Consider the following 18,782-nt stretch of genomic DNA (forward strand, 5'->3'; position numbering starts at 1 on the left):
TATTAAAATGCAATCTTTTTAGTCAACCTAAACATTTTTTTGGTCAAGATGGTACCTACTAACAACAAAAACAAGTTTGAAAAGATGGCGGACGACGAGAGGGAGCAGCCGAACAGTGTTGTCAAATGGGACCTTATAAACAAATATATAATTTTTACGTTTTTGTAATTTTTTTAGTTAGGTTAATCCGTATTTTCTGTTGTATTTTTTTATTAAAAAAGCGTTTTTCCTCTCGTACGTGTCAAAAAAAATAAAAACAAGTTGATTGTAACGGTTTCATTCCGGTATTTTTTAGGACTTGCCAACACTGACGTCGATGTAGATGTGTACAAGAATGTTGCCAATAAAATGTCTCCCAAACACCACAAATCTAAAAAAACTAAGTAAATTCCTTCTCAGTTGTTCAAAATTTAACTTTTTAGGTTTCATTTTGTTGTTGTTGTAGTTTAGTTAGTTAAATACCTAAAAAAACTTCACTAACTCAATTAATATGTACTTAAAATGTGCCAATTTATTGCTATGACAGTGTGAAGGAGTGAAGTTGTCTTCTTTGCTCCATTGCGACCCATTGAACGTCCCGCAACTTATAAAAAAATTGTTATAGGCCGTTTGAAATGGCTCAATGAACCTTGCCCGGAGTTGCGGGGTTAAACAAGCGAGCTGATGGATTCTTGCTAGAGATTGCACGCACTTTTTACCGTTCGGCGGCATTTTTCCTGTGATCAATCTAAAGGTATCTTCCCCATGATACATACAAAATTTCTCTAGCAGCTTAACTGAATATAGGCCTTGCTGAATGGATGGTGGTGGTCCCAGATCAACTTCTTCATCTCCTTCTTCCTCTTGGTGCTCTTCCTCACTGGAGGAACACTGAGGAACTTTTGTGTGGCTGTTGCTTGTTCCTAAAAATGCTCCATAAAGTTCCTTTATGTTTCTTCAAAGCAAACAAACAGTGAGCAAACACAGTTATTCGAGTAAACAGTGAAAGGTAAGAAAATTGCATACATGTCTTTTCCTTATCTTCAATAACTTCTGCAATAGTTTTACAAACTTCAGGTATTATTCTACTAATTGACGGTAACGAAATTCGCTTGTGGCAAGGAATCTTAACGCAACAAGCAATTGCTCTAGTGGAGAAATGGCTTATCCAAAATTTGTTGCTTTCTTTCTTGAAGAATTGACCAACAAGTATGCCTTTGCGTTTTCTTGTGGTCAATACTGTATAAGCCGCCGCTGCTAATGCTATTTCGTCGTCTGCATCCATATTTCTACACTAGGTTGCAATCAGGTGGAAACGCTAGGTTGCACTGCACCGGTTACCAGAAACAACGTAAATTGTTTAGTCGACTAAGTGGCAACAAAAAGTTTACGTGTGTGGCTTCTAAGTTAAACATGTCTCAAGAAACAGGAACATAGGGCAACAGGAATGTTTCTCAATGTTCCCTCAGTGGAAACCTAGCTTTATAATGACTCTTGTGGCAACAACCCATTAAACGTTGTTACGATGTCGTTTTATATTTGAGGTTATACTCAACCGTTTTCGAAATGCAATCGAAACTTCGAGAGTATTTTCCCCATGATAGATAAAAAACTTGTCTAGCAGCTTAACTGAATATAGGGCTAGCTGAATGGTTGGTGTTGGTCCCAGATCAACTTCTTCATCTCCTTCTTCCTCTTGGTGCTCTTCCCTTTCTTGCTTGTTGGAATATGACTTCCTCTGTCAAGTTTGCTGTTGTAGAGAAATCTTGATCTATCACCATAAAATTTTGCAACTCCTCACTTGTAAATGTAATTGTTATTTGAAACTGCTTGTTATTTGAAAATCATACATTATTTTTCTCAGCCAACATGCTTCAGTTACTGCTAGACTCAACGCTATGTATTCTGACTCTGTTGATGATATGGCTACTGTTTGCTGCTTCTTGCTGGCCCAGGCGATAGTACAATTAAACATGTTAAATATAAAACCTGTGGTGGATTTGCGATCAATCGTATCTCCACCCCAATCGAAATCAACATATATTATTAACAAATTTTTGGTATCTGGCCTAAACATTAGTTTTAAATCTAGTGTGCCCTGCACATAACGCAAAACCCTTTTTAAAGCTTTGTATAAGTTTTCGTTTGCTTTGTCTTGAAATCGACTTAACAAATTAATGCTCTCACATAAATCAGGTGTAGACCCCATTGCGGCGTACATTAAACTTCCCACAATACGTCTGCATAATTTTTGCAATGCCAGGTCAACTTTTTCACATTTAAAAATTTTCAAATCTATATTACTGTCTAAAGGAGTGTTAATGGATTTACAATCCTGCATACCAAAACGAGTTAACACATTTTTTAGATATTCTTTCTGTCCTAATTCAGTAAGTCCCTCATTTAGTCTCTGTTTAACTTCTATACCTAAGTAATTTGAAATAACTCCTAAATCTTTCAAATGAAAATTTTCATTTAAAACTAGCTTTAACCTATCTAATTCACTATCTCTGTACATAATATTAAAAGATCATCTACATATAACAATACAAATTATTTGTTGTTTTTATTCAATTTAAAGTATAAACAATAATCATTCTGTGATCGGTCAAAACCTTGATTTCGCATGAAAGAGTCAAATTTTTTGTTCCAACATTTTGGAGATTTTTTTAGACCATACAGTGACTTATTTAGCCTACATACTGTATTACTATTACTTTTATTTTTACCTGGTAACACCACGAATACCTGTTCTTCTATATCTCCATACAAAAAGGCACCTCTCACACCCATTTGGTGTATTTGTCTACCCATCTTGCTGCTCACTACCAGTAAGATGCGGAAAGTTGTTAACCTTGCTACAGGAGCATATATGTCATACAACTCAGGATCACTTCTTTGTTGAAAACCGCGCGCAACAAGTCTTGCTTTATATTCTCGGTCACCTTTTTTTTTAAACACCCACTTACTATCTATGACGTTTTCGTTCACGGGCCAAGGCACTTCAGTCCACGTATTGTTTTTACGAAGCACTGCCAATTCTTTTTCCATCGCATTCTTCCATTTTTCACTATCTGTGCTGGTTATGGCTTCTTCGAAGGTCATAGGTTCTTTTGTTTCGGTGTAGAAGGTCACATCATAGTCTCTCATCCAGTCTGGTCTTCTAACTATTCTCTTTTCCAACTGTTCATTCTCTTTGTCTATTTAAAATTCTGATTCTTGTATTGGTTTATGTTCACTGTTTATGTCTGTGTCCAAATCTAACAAAACTAAGTTAACTTCATTTTTCTTCTCTTTTCGGTCAGCTTCCTCACTATCCGGTATAAACACTACATCTCTGTGGATTTCTACTTCCCCTCTTTGTGGAAATAAAATTCGATACCCTTTAGTTGTCTGTCCATATCCTACCACAATTCCAAGTTTGCTCTTTGAATCCAATTTCTTTCTTTTGTTTTTAATTATGGAACCAAATTCTTGAAACATATTCATGTCGCATTTTTTGTCAAACCAAAGCTCATAAGGTGTTTTGTTCGGAATGGAACTACATCCAATTCTATTTAACACAAAAACTGAAGTGCTATTATTGCTATTCAATAATGTTCTAGCGGCTTCTACAAGCCCTTCCAAATCGGCATGTATAAGCTCTCCTATTTTTTTAGCTCGTGACTCGCTATGTGAGAATGACAGCCTGTGCTGCTTTCCTGCCAAACAATCTTGACAAAATGGGTTGCCAACATCCTTGTATTTTATTTCATTCCTTCTCAATACCTTCTTTACTTGATCAAAATTGACATGGGCTAGTTTACGATGCCAGTTTGTCAGACTTCCTGTTATATTGCATAGTGACATACTCTCTATAGGTTTAAACTTCATTTGATATAGTCGTCTTTTTCTCTGAGCAACTGCCCTCACGTGTCCGTTTTTATCTCGGAACTCGCTCTCTTGTTTAGTAGACTGCATCATTAGACCTTTATCTAGAGCTGTACTCAATGAAAATAAATTTACCTCAAGGTGAGGTACAAACAAAACTTCACATAAGTTCATTTTTATCCCGTCATGACCGTTCCATGCTTGAACTTCTACTTTTATAATTCCTTGTACTTCTAGCAAAGAACCGTTCTCAATGTTTACATGTCTTCTTTCTTGGAGTTCTCGCATTTCTGTAAAACTGTCCTTATCAACACATATGTTCTGTGGCTCCGCTATCTAGCCACCAACAGTCTTTAATTAAGTGTCCCTCTTTTCTGCAGCAGTGACATATTTTCTTGGTCTTCTCTGGACAATTCTTCTTTATATGACTTTTTTTATTGCACTGAAAACATACTATATCTTTCCGTTGTCGTTGAAACTTGTTTGACTTAAATGTTTTTGTGACTAAAGCTGTTCCTTAACTACTAGGTTTGTTTCTTTCTTCTTCTACTAACCATCTTGACATCAGTTCTGACAAAGTTTGTTTGTCTTCTGGCATGGATTCCCACGCTGAAACAATGTACTTTAAACTTTTGGGTAGAGACATAAGTATCTTTGTGATTGCCATTTTATCGCTTATTTCTTCTCCTTGCAGTTTCAGATTTCCTTGAATTTTCGATATCAACCCAGCTATGCCACCTTCGCCATACTCTAAGCCAAAAAACTTCTGCTGCAATAAATGTACACTTATCTGAGATATATTTTCATAGATTGTCACCAATTTTTGCCACATTTCCGCTGCTGTGGTACATGCCATACACATGGGTAAGAGGCTTTTCTTCCAGTCTACACACAATTACTTCTTGAGCCCTTGCATCTTTCATAATCCATTCTGTAACTTTCTCATCCGTTTCGTCGCCAGGCGGTTTTACAGCAGCCTTGTTAACAACTTCAAACAGCACTGCCCGATCCAAATCTTCAAATTTTGGTTTTCTTAGTTTTTTACTAGAACTGAATGATTTATTCTTTGCACTTGCAAATCGTGGATACAGTCGACGGTGTAAGTCCGTATCGACGTCCCACATCACTTTTCTTTTCTTAACATAATCGTTTTTTACGAGAAAAACACTTAGAACGACCAGGTTCTCGGTAATTAAATGATTAGGGTATGGAATTATGAGAAGGTAACAGACTCTATAATTACAAGAGGACCTACATTCCTTACTTTGTTACCCGATGTGCCGTTTTTTCTTTCGTTATAGTGCGTGAGAAATTCTTTATACAGAGTGGATTAATACATAACTTTGTATGGAGTCTCGCTATAGTGAGTTTTCACTGTATTTTGTAAAATCACTATGGGGCGCTTAAGTAAATAACATCCTGTGTCATCCACTTAATTCGAATATTTTATAATATCATTGGTTTTCGAAATTCAAACGGCTAAAAAAAAACAGGAACCCCGTCGGAGGGGCGGCGAAACGGTGATGCCGCAAACGCGTCCGCCGCCGCCGCCCCCAAAGTTGGCGGCCCTCCGAATATCCGAGGGCTTCCTCTGGAGACCGAAAGTTCCGTCGCTGACAATTTGAAAGTTATTTTAACATTCATATAGAGATACCCCGCTTCTTGTTATACGTGCATATACGTATACGTCCCCCTTAATTTATATGTATATTTATTAGGGAGGAAACGGGTATCTTTCCGGGGGAGGCGAGAGCTGTTTCGCGGACCAGGATGGGGTTTAATCAAAACGAATGACGTGGAAAAATTTGCGGGTCCGAAAAATTTGCGAATTTTGCATGGGGGCCGAAAACTTTAAAATTTACAGGGTAATAGGTCATTAAATCGTAATTGAACTAAACTAATTATAGTACGACCAAAAATATAGTGCATTTATTGCTTTGACGTTTTAAGTATTAAGTAAGCAGACCTCCGCAGGACCGTGGTAAAACCCATCCTAAGAAATGTTTATTCTTCATTAAGTAGCTCTTGCCCGAGATGAACCGTAACGAATATTTGTAGGAACTTGACATTTTTATTTGAAACGTAAATTTGTTTAAACATTGATGCTGCGGGATATTTTCAAATATGTATCGTTCTTTATGTACCTGATTCTCGAGCTTTGACTCTGCGAGGTTGTTTTTTTTTTTAATTTTTTATTTGCGGTTAAACCAATTTACAAAGCTTTTACATTCATTAAAGGCAAAGAGAGAAAAGGGTCAAGCTTTAAACAGTTGCTTTCAGCATTCTAGTAAGGGGTGAATACACTCCATAATTAGCGCGATGGTAAGGATGGTAAAGTATTGAGTTCAGAATCTTAAAGAGAAAAACTAAATCACTCTGAGGTCTTCTGGTTTGAAGAGTATCTATAGTGAAGTCCTTAGCTATAATACTGTAGTTGATCTGATTCCCATTGCAGATATGCATATGCGCCTTTGAAGCCAAAGATCTTAAAAATACTTTCTGAACGGCTTCGATGTTATCTATATGGCAGGCGTAATATGGAGGCCCTACCAAAGACGCATACTCTAGTCTAGAGCGAACAAAAGAGATTTAAAGAAGTTTAACCAAAATGTGTCACAAAATGTAGTTTAGAATCGAAGCAAACACTTCTCTTTAATACTAGTGACTCAACGAACGACTAAAGCTAATACTACAGCATTTCTTTAAATTGAACTCGAGGCAAACACTCTCCAGGTCTCTCTGAAGCAGCCGAGCATCCTCGCGTGATCCAACCTTCCTGAATATCGTCAAATCGTCCGCAAATAAAAGACACTGCGATTCCAAAACCACACTAACAATATCATTTATAAACAAGTTAAAAAGGATGGGTCCACTGTGAGAACCTTGAGGGACTTCCGAAAGAATATCAATTTTACCTGAGACTTAATTATTAATACGAACCAACTGAGTACGACCAGACAGAAAACACTTAATCCATTGCACCAGTCCAGCCCCCAGACCCACAGCTCTCAGCTTAGAGACAAGATGCATATGACCCACTCGGTCAAACGCCTTCGAGAAATCCGTGTGGACACAATCCACCTCAAACTCCTCAAAGGCGTTCGATAAAAATAGTGGGTTGCTGTTGCAAAAGATTGAAAAGATGCGTATATCCCACTTGTTAGTGTGGGTAGATAAATTCCTAGGAGACGGTTCTGTAATGGTAACGGGTAAGGGTCTGCTCGGCAGGGTGTCCTATAATGTAATCACGGGGTCAGCTGGAAAAGCACTATATTTCTGGTCGAAGTATAACCCCCAAATTTTTTATTTAAAAAGAACCGAAACTTTCTTTTAATGTCGCAAAGAAAATAGTAAAAATAAGGTCAAGCAAAGATAGTTAAAAATTAAAATTAAATTACAAACTGGAAATAGATTAAAACTTTATTGGGAAAACGTATGAAGACTATTAAATTAAAATAAAAGAAACAAAAAAAGTAAATATAAAATGCTAGATCGTACGCTTTTTGAACGGTTTTATAGATTATTTCTTTCAATCTAATTTTTCTTACATTTTCTAAAAAACGCCAGTGTAAGGAGACAAAATAAAAAGAAAAAAATTACTAAAAAAATTTTTCCTTTTTATTTCATGTTGAACTGAAAAAATGTGTAATTTACCTTGATAAAAAATTTCTATAATTACGTTTTTACTAGATATTTGTTTGTCACAATCAATTTTTAAGAATTCAAAATACGCTTTTTAATGAATACAATGTAGAAATTCATAGAGTACAAAATTTAATAAAATTTCAAACGAATTTGGTCAAAAATTTCTTGATACAACCCTGAAACTTTTATCAAACCACTTAACAAAAATCACAATTTTTTACATTTTCTAATATTCGCAAGTGTGAGGGGAAGGGATGTACTCAAATGAAAAAAAAAAGAAAAATTTAACAATTTGTCTTTACTTTAATTACAAATTCCTAGTGTTAATTACGTTTTTAAACACCCTTCTTTAATTCAAAATACATTTTTCTAAAGACAATCATATAAATTGGAAATTGTAAATGGGTTTGATAAAAAACAATTTAATTAAAATTCAATAAAATGATGAAAAAAGGTAAATTTAAAATAATCCCAAAAAATTATTCAGAGAATTATTTTTAATTTAATTTATTTAACTGATTTTTTAATGCACGACAGTGTGAAGAGGGAAAGAGTAGAGAAATAACACAAAAAAAAAGAAAAAATGAGCAGCTCCATTCATTTAATTTTTTTGAAAATTTTCTACTGAAAATGTTCTTACTTACCTTGATAACAAGTTCCTAGAGATAGTTGGCATTTTTAAACTACCTTACTTTTGCTTATTATAAAAAATCATTAAAATTCAATTTTCCATATATTACGTTCATTATGAATAGAATTATAAATGACATAATTATTTTAAACAACAGCATTTTTTTCAGTAGCTTCTTTTCTTATGTTCTTTACATTTACTTTACTTCTGAATTTTTTTGAATTTTGAATTCCTCGACATGTTTTTTTAATAGAAACAACAGTTGAAGACATTTTATTCAGTATATTTCCTCCATTACTATTACAAATTACAAACTAAATTAAACTAATCTATGAATTTTTGAAATTATGGAAATCAATCATCGGCCGGTCGCCAGGACACTCCGGCCCTAGCACGGACGTCTTCAAAATATTAAAAAAAAAAAAAACATTGTAAGAAAAAGCACAGATAGGTTATGACGCCGTGGCCAGGAGGGCAAGAGTGTTTTAAGACCTGGACCTGCTCCGGCTCCTTGACTTTTTCTCTTCGGGACTCTTGGACTTCGACCTGGATCTGGACCTGGAGCGCGACCGTGAATGCGACTTATCCTTGAAGCGTTTCTCGGGCGAACGGCTGCCAGACCGCGATCGGGATCTCTTCACCGACTTCCTCTTCGATGGAGATCTAGACTTGGACCTCTCCTTCTCGGGCGACCTAGACCGCGACCTCGAACGCGACGACTTCTTCTCCTTTTTGACGGGAGAGTTCGATTTAGACCTGTAAAGAATTGGGCGCGATTTTAGGCGGCGTGGAAACATTTGGAAATTAACTTGACCCAGATTTAATCACGGGCAGACGAAAGATGTTTGCTAGTAAAGTCAAGATGGACTGCGGTCTACAAACGAACACTCAGAATATTTGCCACGATGGCGCATAGCAGATAACTCAATAGCAAAGTGAAAAAAAAATAAATTACTATTTAGCAATTATAAAAACTTTCAAAATTTTGCAAGTGATATTTGCTAGCTAAATAGCAAAAAAATTAAGAAATTTAAAAGCAAAATAAAAATTACGTTTTTGTTCTATTATTAAATACTAAAATTAAGGCAGTATTCTGACAATATTGCCGATACCCCTACTGTGATTCGATTGTTATCAAAACATCTTGCGTAGGTTAATAAATAAACTATTTAAAAAAATTGACAAAATTATTCACAAGTCTCTGTCATCAGACGTGTGTGACATCCAAGCCCGAGGTAGTGTCCTCCATAGCAATATCTCGCAGAAAGCCTCAACAACGTGGTCGAAAATGTCAGCCCCTTGATAGCCCTTACCGAAAGCTAAACACCAATTGTACGCGTCGCAATTGCATTGCCGGGCCACCTCCTCAAGGGGGGCGACGACGCTGCTGCAAAGTGGAGACCCGCCCCACCGCACAATATTAAGAAAAAAATATAATGTCGGAAAAAATACAAACAGAATGTAAGGAAAGTAAAATGCATCAACAGAAAAAAAAAAAATAACGTTCACTATATCATTACGACGGTCAGCCATCTTACCATTGGGCAGGCTTAATGGTCCCGCACACACACGCATTGCCCCGATCTTTTGCATCGCCCCCTTTAGATTTTTTACGTATTTTTTGGCCCTGTGCGGGATTGACTGTCTGTGCGCCATGTATTTATATTTTTTGGCGCGAACGTCTGTGTTGCTCGGTACTGCATTGATTGTCTAAAATTGCTTATAATTGGTCATTGGTTGGTACATTATGCGACACGCACGAGGTGACGAGGAGGTCGGTTTGTAACGAAAACGCTTTTTGGCCCTCGACACACTACAGAGTTCGTTATTTTCATTCAGTTTGTGTAAGGTAATTCATTGATTGCTTTACTGGCTGGTCATTGCCCAAAAGTCAATGTCCAATTCTGAAATCAATTATACGAGGATTAGAGTGGGTTCCACACGCATCGCGGAGAATAGGGGGGGTTGAGGAAAGATAGTGGGGGCTCGAAAAATAATTAGGAAAGCGCATGCACAAAATATATACACGGGGATGTCCCGCAATACTTGATTGAATTTTAATGGAAAACATATTTGTATCCCCAAAAAATCCCACCGAATTTTTTCTTATTTTATCTTTCAAAATAAACGGGCCGTGATCTGCGACGTTAATCGCGAGACACCCGCTACATAGAAAGTGACAACCATTACACAAACGAGCCTTAAGATAGTCGCGCATACAACCCACTTCCTGAAAAACATAAAATAATTCGCATGCGATACATTTTTAAGGCAAAGTGTTACAACTATTAGGTTAACACAAACAAAATTTACCCCAACCCTAGCGCAAGCTTATAAACAACGGACTTCGTTTTTAAACTTGCGCCACTACGAAAAAGAAGAAAAAAAAAGAAGAAAAGAAAACGAAAGCAACCTGGCACAAAGTTAATCGCTGCTGCAATCGATGTAAAAAAACGTGTCGAAAATTTTGAACCGATTCAAAAATCCCGCCGCAAAGTGTCACGCGGCCGACCAATCGACGCGCGCCAGCCGGTCGGCAGACGCGACCTACGTCACAATATGGCCGATCGTCATTACGCGCAGAAAATTTAACAACGATATTTTCGATAACCACTTACCTGGAGCGTCCGCGTTTTCTGCTATCGCCCGAGGACGATCTGCTCCTCGATCGGCTTCTGCTCCTGCTGCCCCTCCTGGCGCTCTTATCCTCAACCAAACGGATACGTCTTCCGTTCAAAACGGTGTCGTCAAATTTTCTGATGGCATTCTTCATGTCGTCGTACGACGCAAATTCGACGATACCCTCGTTCTTGTACTTCTTGTGGGCGTCGGCGAATGTAACTTCGCCGGCGGGTCGCAGATAATCTTTAAGGTCCTGCCAGCTCACCCCCGACGACAAGTTTTCGACGAAAATGCGGTAATTCGTGCGGACCGGGGGCCCTTGTCCGCCGCCACGTGGTCGATGATCACGGCTCGAGAACCATTCTTGATCGCGTCCCCTGGGTCTGCCTCGGGCCATTTCTACGCTGACTCGCATGCCCAGTAACTTTTTACCGTGCAATTCGTAAACCGCATCTTCTGCGTCACGATAATCGTCAAACTCCACAAATCCATAACCGTTCTTGATGAGAACGTCGCGTATGCGACCAAATCCTCTGAAGAAGTTTTCTAGGTCCCTCTCACGGGTTTCGTAGGGGATACCGCCCACGTAAACGCGTGAACTCATATTATACGGACGTTTCCTTCGGGGCGTCAGAGTGCCGCTTGGCGCGAACTTACTTCAGGTTAGAAATGCACGAAAACACGAGTTTCACGCCGAATCGGTCAGCGTAAATTAAGAAACGACAGGCAAATGGGTACGTTAAATCCCTCGAGAGGCAATTAGCCGCACTTCCGAAGCAATTACAAGCGATTTACCTGACTTAATGAACCGGACCGATCGGCATCAACACTCTTAGCAACATAACCACACAAAATGGACGATCGATGGCAGGGAGAAGAAAATGATTGGCGCGGTGGCAGCACCATCGCTTGCGTCCGAAAATCTATTTCAAATTTTGATTCAGATTTTATTATGAACCCCGTGTGGTTTTGCTTTTTGACAAACCCCGCACACTAATTTATTTTTTTTAAATCAATGTTGTAAGACTGCGACTGGGGGCTTTTATAAATTACGAGCGCAACTTTGAAAGTAAACGAGAATAATGTGCGCAAGTTGCCCAAGTTATTGCTTGCGATTTTTTGAACTTTCTGATAAAAAATTACAATTAACATGAACCTTTTTTGCCAAAAAAGATTAGACGAAAGTCTTTTCAATGGATTTCGAAGTTACGTACGATTTTTAGACGCTTTGCATTAATAATAAAACAAGCAGAGTGGCGCAGTGGAAGCGTGCTGGGCCCATAACCCAGAGGTCCGTGGATCGAAACCACGCTCTGCTAAGAATTTTTTTTCATTTCTTTCAACCACGAAATAAATGTATATTAAAATATGAAAAGGATCATTGTCAGTAATGATTTTCGAGGAAAAGTTAGCATTATTATAAGACCATTAGCAGTTTGTATTTTTAGTCAAAACAAGGATTTACCCAACTGACATTAAGTAAATGCCCACGGGACCTATAAGTCAGCCACAACCCGACTTTCCGGATGCTTTATAATTCAAACAAATGTTTTTCCTTAATTACCAAACTTTGTTTGCCTGCTTGTTGAAACGCAAGCTATGTGTCGTAAGATAATTTTGAAATACGACCTCCTTTGGTGAAATAATACCTGCCCGCCCTTAAAAGAATATCCCCTGCTTCCTTAATGTTACCACGGCTGCATGCCATCGTTAAAAAGCAATTTGAAGATGACAATGACGAAAATACGATTTATTTTTGTTTATTTTATACTTACCCGTGGTTGTTCCTTATAAAATATGTCTCTACGCCAATGCACGAGTGTTTATTTTCGGGCGTGGTTAGTCATATATTATTTACTCGCTGAAGGGGCAAAGAAGATGCCGAAACGTAAACGGGGCAAATAATAATAAATTCGGCGACTTTTTTTTTTGAGCGCTTTAACAAATAGGTTATGCCCAGGATATTCATGGAATTTTTAAATCGCTCGTGGGGACGGGGTGGAAAACGGGGAGATTTTCGCAGTGCGAACCCTCTCATAAACCACCTCGTAAAACGATATCCCTTTTTATTTAACGAAGTGGCTTTATTATTTTTTACATGAACCTGAAAATTAAATGTTTGCGCAGCCACCAATTTATCGTGAATATTCGAAAGTTTTGATATCGAAATTCCGCTGGTATCTGGACTCGTGGCGGTGTGGTAGAAAACTGAGGAAAATTTTATTTAAAAAAAGTTCACGAATGACCTGTTTTCAGTATTCATGTTTATCCACCGATACATCCTAAGTGGAATTGTTTATGCATTGTCATTTGGAAGTATTAATAATAATTTAACTTTTAAAAACTCTTCGAAAAGAGCGCATTTACAAAAAATGGCAGCATGTATTTCTTTGGAGTACTAGTTAAAAAAACATACACAAAATGCACACGTATTTTCCTGAACACAAGTATGTACATTTAATCAAAATTTTTGTTTTTTTGAAACAGGGAAAAATTTGAAATTATTTTCAAATTTTGGTGAAAATTGAATCAATACGGAAAGAATACGAAAATACTGATTTATTTTTCATTTCCAAATAAAATGTACAAGTTTATATTACCATGCCATACGTAAATGATAAAATTTAAAGCGATGAGTTATTATTTATTAATAAAACAAAATGAGATTATCTGAGGAATTGTAATATCTACTGGTCTGTGCAATTCATATTATGTTCTGTGACTTTTTGATGATCCGTGCCTGGCGGTGGCGTTACCCAAAGTTACTCAGGAATATACGTTTTTGCGATGGTATATGGATTATTACAATACTGAGCAACATAAGAATTAATTATTTTAAAAAATGTTTATAAATTAACCCCACCAGTAGAAGTAAATTAATTTCTTCACAAATTCGCGAAATAACAAGCGTATAATTGGTTGCCTACTCAGAGTACAATGTTCTCACAGGATTGAAGACACACGTCATAACTGCTCTTATAGTAGTAGTAGCTCAGCAAATAATTCGTAAATTTCTGCATTTCCAAAGGAGGTGGGTTAATGCTTGACTAGGAAATGAAAATAAAGGGCTGTTAGAAAAACGTTTAAAATGGACCCTGGAAAGCTTAAACAAACAATGAGCATAAATTTTCGAGATTTGATACACGCAGAGGATAAACGTATGGTAACTCTGAATTTCTTTCTTCTTGCCAAAAATTGAAGACAATCGTGAATTTGTTTGCCGATATCAAAGTAGTGCGGCAAATCTAATTAATTGAATTGCCTAATAATATTTCTTCGTTAGATGACAAAATAAGCTGTTGTTTGCAAAATTTTCTTCTCAAAGCGAGCCGTTTGCTATATTTGTTGCTGGGATAGGGGGCGGCACGAGTCCAATCCCCTTTCGAACGGGTCGGAACAGGTTAACATGCATTTTGCATACGCGTCACCTTATTTAACCGGTCCGGGGTTATTTTCCGGTGTCGCTATCCAATTTCCTTCGGCTGTTCGCGTCTCAAACTGCTGAGAATTACCCCGCGACTCATACAAAACGGCCGTCGTGCCTCCGTACGAATGGAATTTGTTTGGGTCGACAATCTAGACAGGGGCGCGCGTTTTGGATTTGTTTAAGGCGTGCGAGTGTTTCGCATTTAAGAGGAAATCTGAAAAGAAAAGATGATAAGCCAGTGTTAAAATGACCTAAGGTAAGGCAAGTGTTCTTTCTTAAATTGGGATAGAAAAACGTTAAAAAAAAAACAAAATTTATGGCCTGCTAGGAGGATGGAGAGAAAACTAACCAATTTATAATTTTAATATCCAATATCACATGCCTTGTTCTATACTTTGATGTTTTAAAAATATAAAGATTAAATATCATATTATATTGTATTTAGGTATAATAAAGTCTCATTAGTATCAATAGAAAATGCGATGACACTAAATACATACAAATTATTAATAATCACCTAAATAAGTACATCTAAATTTCTTTCAATCTGTGGCTCCAGAGTAATTTTTTCATGCAAATATAAGAGTCTCCAGTCTTTAAAATGTATTTGTACAGCGCTCAACAAGTACTAGTAAATTCATTAAATTGATTACATTTGATTTTCTTTGATATAGAGGAAGACGTACAATGCCCCATTTGTTCAGCTAAACTACCACATACATGTTGTTTTTAATAGCATTGAAAACTTGTTGAGCTTTTTTGTAACTGTATTTAATGAGAATCTATTCTTATTTCCTGGAGGTAATTAAATCTTCAAGTGTTCATTCTGTTTGAAGGTATTTAAATCCCATTTTACGAATGACTCTATGGCGGTAAGTTTTGGTAAAGAGAATATCTTGTTCAATAATTCACTGTAATTGTAGGACCAAAATTATAGTACATTTATTGGTTTGACGAGTTTTTTACAGTACCGTACCCGCAGACGTTCGCAGTACCGTGGTAAAACCCATCTTAACAGACTTTTGTTCTGCATTAAGTAGGTTTTGCCTGAGATGAAATTGAAATTTTACTCTTAAGAGTTCGTATATATTATGGAGGTATTTGAATGTGATCCCTCCAGTAAGTACGTGTTTATGTAACTAATTCTCGAGCTCTGACCCTTCGAGGCTGTTTTTACTGTATAGTTCAAAGGGTAAGGGTAAGTTATGTTGCAGGTAAGTTTTAAAATAATTATTTTTGTCATGTGTGCCTGTCGATTTTTCTTCTTGTATTTTTGTGTTTCCTACATAGTTCTGCGATTTGTAAAAAACAACAGTCATGTTTATTAAAATCTTATAATTAAACATTTTTTGAAGGTTCCTGTTTTTTAAAACTTTAAATTGTGAAGCCCGGGGAAACAACGCAGAATTTGAAGATGAATCTATCAAATCGTCGTTGCGAACTTTTTGAATTTTCAGTTCCCAACGTCAATTGCTAATGCTGCTAATTGCTAACAAAACAATTTCGACGGCAAAATAGGCCAATAGTATATTTAGTGTATTGAGATGATTTGGTCTAAGTTGAAAGTGCATATAAGAAGAAATAACACTGCATTAAAATTTAGTTATAGTACCATAAACTTAATAGGGCAAGAGGTAGCTAAAATATCAATACAAAGCTGGTTTAACTGTGAAATACCAGAAATCAAAGATCTTAACTTCCATTATGAGTTGAAGGTCGTGTTCCTTGTTCACTAAATGTTGAACTTTGAATTTGAAACGTGATCAGTCCATGGTATCCTTAATATTCTATGATACACCCATCAAACGCTTCCAGCTTATCCACTATGCTTACCTTTAATGTATATGACTCAACACAGGAAAGAAGTGTGAAGTGCACGAAGCATTTGACGAAGTTATATCTTTTGTGATTGCTAATACTGTTGCCGCACAGAAGGTTTCGCATCTTTAGGAAATTTGTTCTTGCCATTTCGATAAGTTCTCTTATTTCTACATCGGGATTTAGATCTTCACTGATCCAACTACCCAACTGAGACTCTTGTTATTGGTGTTCCATCCACAGCTTATATTCGCGCGTTGGTTTGGATTACGATTTGTATTTTTTGTATTTATCTTAAGGCCCATTGAGTCGCTTACTTTGGATATGTTATCTAGCAATTTTTGTAGGCCTTCAGACCTATCAGCAAGGCCACGAGGGTCAGATCTTCCAAAAATAAATGGACTTTACTATTGTTTGAGACTTTGTTATTTAATTCTGTTTTTGTTCCTTAAACCGAGATTTTCATATGTTGATTCTTTTAATGGTGATAAAAAACCTTAACCCATTTTGTCTTAATTTTTTTTTCTCATCCAGGAAATATTTTTGCACATCCGTTTAGACATTTTATTATTATCACTACTAAAGGACATAAAACAGTAAAAATCGCTAATTTGTGTGTAAAGGAAAGATCTTATGTATTACTTCAAAAGTAAAAAAAACGGTACATAAATTTGTATTTTCAAGTAAATTTAAAATAGTAAAAAAAAAATAATTTTGGATTTGTGTTGCCATTTTTGTTGAGTCTATAGCATATAGATTACATCGCAGAAAATATACATTGGAATTATTATGTTGATGATACTTTATTTTTTGAATGCACCACTGGTTTTATCTGTGAGACGAAACTTTGTTATTGCAAGTTTAGACAAGTCAGCGCATGTAGAATAAACATCCAACAATTAGCGTGTTCTTTAGTGTTAGTTTGTGCCTTGTGCAGTGATCGTTACAGTTCGTAAAATATGGCGTAATAAATTAGAGGCCGCTATGGAGGATATCGTGATGGATATTATTAGGATTTACGTGTTCTTATGTATTTTAGCATTCCACCCGACGTGGATACCTTGACTGACAAAGAAGATATGAACGATAACATAAATCTACAAGAGTTTGGGGAACCAACTGATATAGTCGGAACGTTCGAGTTACATACACCGAATGATACAGCTGTCCTTCAACAGTCCTGTAATTCATCAACTACTGAACCTGAATGGGACTCATCAGAGGATGAAACCCTGAAATTTAAAAGAAGACGTATGCTTTCTGCAAACGGCAGGCTTGCTTCTACTGTCATACGGAAGAAAGGTCAGATTGAGTACACTCACACACCTATATCCGATGAATTTAGATCATGTGAGGAAAAGCTCTGGAAAAACTCCGCTTGAAATATTTTTTATGTTTTTTGATGACGAAGTGATTGAATTGATTTTAAAATTTTCGGTAAAATATGCTCAAGACAATAACCGCCATGAATTCTCGTCGTCAAAAAATGGACTTTTAAGTTATCATTCATTGCCACATATTTAGCATTATAGGTCTACTGATGAAGACAATGGGAATTGATCTTATAAAAAAATATATGAGCCGTAATAGATTCCAATTGATAAAGCAAAACTTGCACTTAATTGACAATCTGTTGGATAAAAATAATAAATAAAAAAAAATCATTAGTTTGGCATATTTTCGTTCAACTTATCCATTGATGAACAAATGGTACCTTACTTTGGAAGCCATTCCTGCAAAATGTTTATAAGGGGCAAGCCAGTTCGTTTTGGCTTCAAGCTTCGGTGCCTTTGTTCATCTGATCTATTCACTTCTATATGGTGGTGACCTTATTCTGATCTTGGTCTTGGCGATGACGTTGTCATGAGTCTACTTTCTGTTGTAGATAAGCCAGTAAATCATCAAATTTTTGTTGACAATTTTTTTTCATTATTCTAACTATTTATACATTTAAAAACTAATGGTTATTTTGCCACCGGTAGTATCCGGGAAAATAGAACAAGCAAATGTCCAATGGAAAATTGTAAATCATGTGGAAAAAAAGACCGCGGATCCTATCTTTCAGCAGATGAATGTGAATCAAAAATTTTCCAAAGATTTCCCAAGTAGATTTTAAATCTTACATTGCTAATAAAGCCCGAAGGGGATGTAGAATCTGCCACAGCCACACACTTAATTACGCGATACGTTCGTAAAATATCACCAAAAATGAAACCGGGTGTTACCCGTGGTGCGCATTATAAAATATTATGCGTTTTTTTTGTATCAGATCAGGTTCTATTTGGAAAACAATCTACTTTTAGTTGTTTTCTGTCGAATTTGAATTTTCTTTTGCAGATTTATGTATAAATTATATGTCCTATGTGCCCCAAAACATTATTTAATGTTTTTTCCCATTGGTTCGTTTACGCGCCAGTATTTCTTTGTATGTTTCGAGTTTCTTTTCTTTCTTTCGACACATTTAATGTATTCTTAAGTGCAACAAAATAAATAATTTCTGAGCAAAAAAGTAACTTTTTTATTTTTTTTTTCTGCTTGGGATAATATGGGTTAAGTGATACCTAGAGGCAAATGCTTATCAGATTAAAATTTAGGAGACCTAAATTACACAGAATCACATATCGAAATCAACTTTCAAAAATTTAAAAATGTTATTAGTTGTTGGGTTTACCCCGTAACACTAGGTATGAACATAGTGCCGTAGTATACTTAAAAATTGTTTTGTATGTTTATTTTGATGTGTTATTGTCTATTTTTTCTTGCCTCTAACATTCACAACATGTTACATTC

The 18,782-nt window shown here is 36.4% G+C and overlaps 1 protein-coding gene and 1 non-coding gene across 3 annotated transcripts; one reads left to right on the plus strand and one right to left on the minus strand.

Moving 5' to 3' along the window:
* Positions 1-8,380: 8,380 nt before the first annotated feature.
* Positions 8,381-11,597, minus strand: LOC132702350 (serine-arginine protein 55-like). Of its 2 annotated transcripts, XR_009618879.1 has the most exons (3): positions 10,744-11,597; positions 9,664-10,029; positions 8,742-8,881 (listed from the first exon to the last, which is right to left on the minus strand). XR_009618879.1 is itself a non-coding variant. In XM_060670931.1 (2 exons), exons 1-2 carry the CDS (start codon positions 11,349-11,351, stop codon positions 8,611-8,613), a joined length of 879 nt encoding a protein of 292 aa, XP_060526914.1. In that variant the 5' UTR covers positions 11,352-11,597; the 3' UTR covers positions 8,381-8,610. The 2 variants fall into 2 exon arrangements, 1 of the variants encoding a protein (XP_060526914.1); XM_060670931.1 differs by lacking the exon at positions 9,664-10,029 and having other exon boundaries at positions 8,381-8,881.
* A 397-nt stretch (positions 11,598-11,994) lies between these two features.
* On the plus strand, positions 11,995-12,066 carry Trnam-cau (transfer RNA methionine (anticodon CAU)). The gene has a single exon. It is a non-coding gene; the product is annotated as a tRNA-Met (tRNA).
* Positions 12,067-18,782: the final 6,716 nt, after the last annotated feature.

The sequence above is a fragment of the Cylas formicarius genome, unplaced genomic scaffold, assembly GCF_029955315.1.
Source record: "Cylas formicarius isolate icCylForm1 unplaced genomic scaffold, icCylForm1.1 PGA_scaffold_5__7_contigs__length_24384050, whole genome shotgun sequence".
NCBI classification, from domain to species: Eukaryota; Metazoa; Arthropoda; class Insecta; order Coleoptera; family Brentidae; genus Cylas; species Cylas formicarius.

Bases quoted from the DNA above. Each gene is read 5' to 3' on its own strand.
- LOC132702350 (XM_060670931.1), bottom strand. From the start codon at position 11,351: ATGAGTTCACGCGTTTACGTGGGCGGTATCCCCTACGAAACCCGTGAG. The intron at 8,882-10,743 runs GTAAGTGGTTAT...AATTCTTTACAG, and splicing joins AGAAAACGCGGACGCTCCAG to GTCTAAATCGAACTCTCCCG.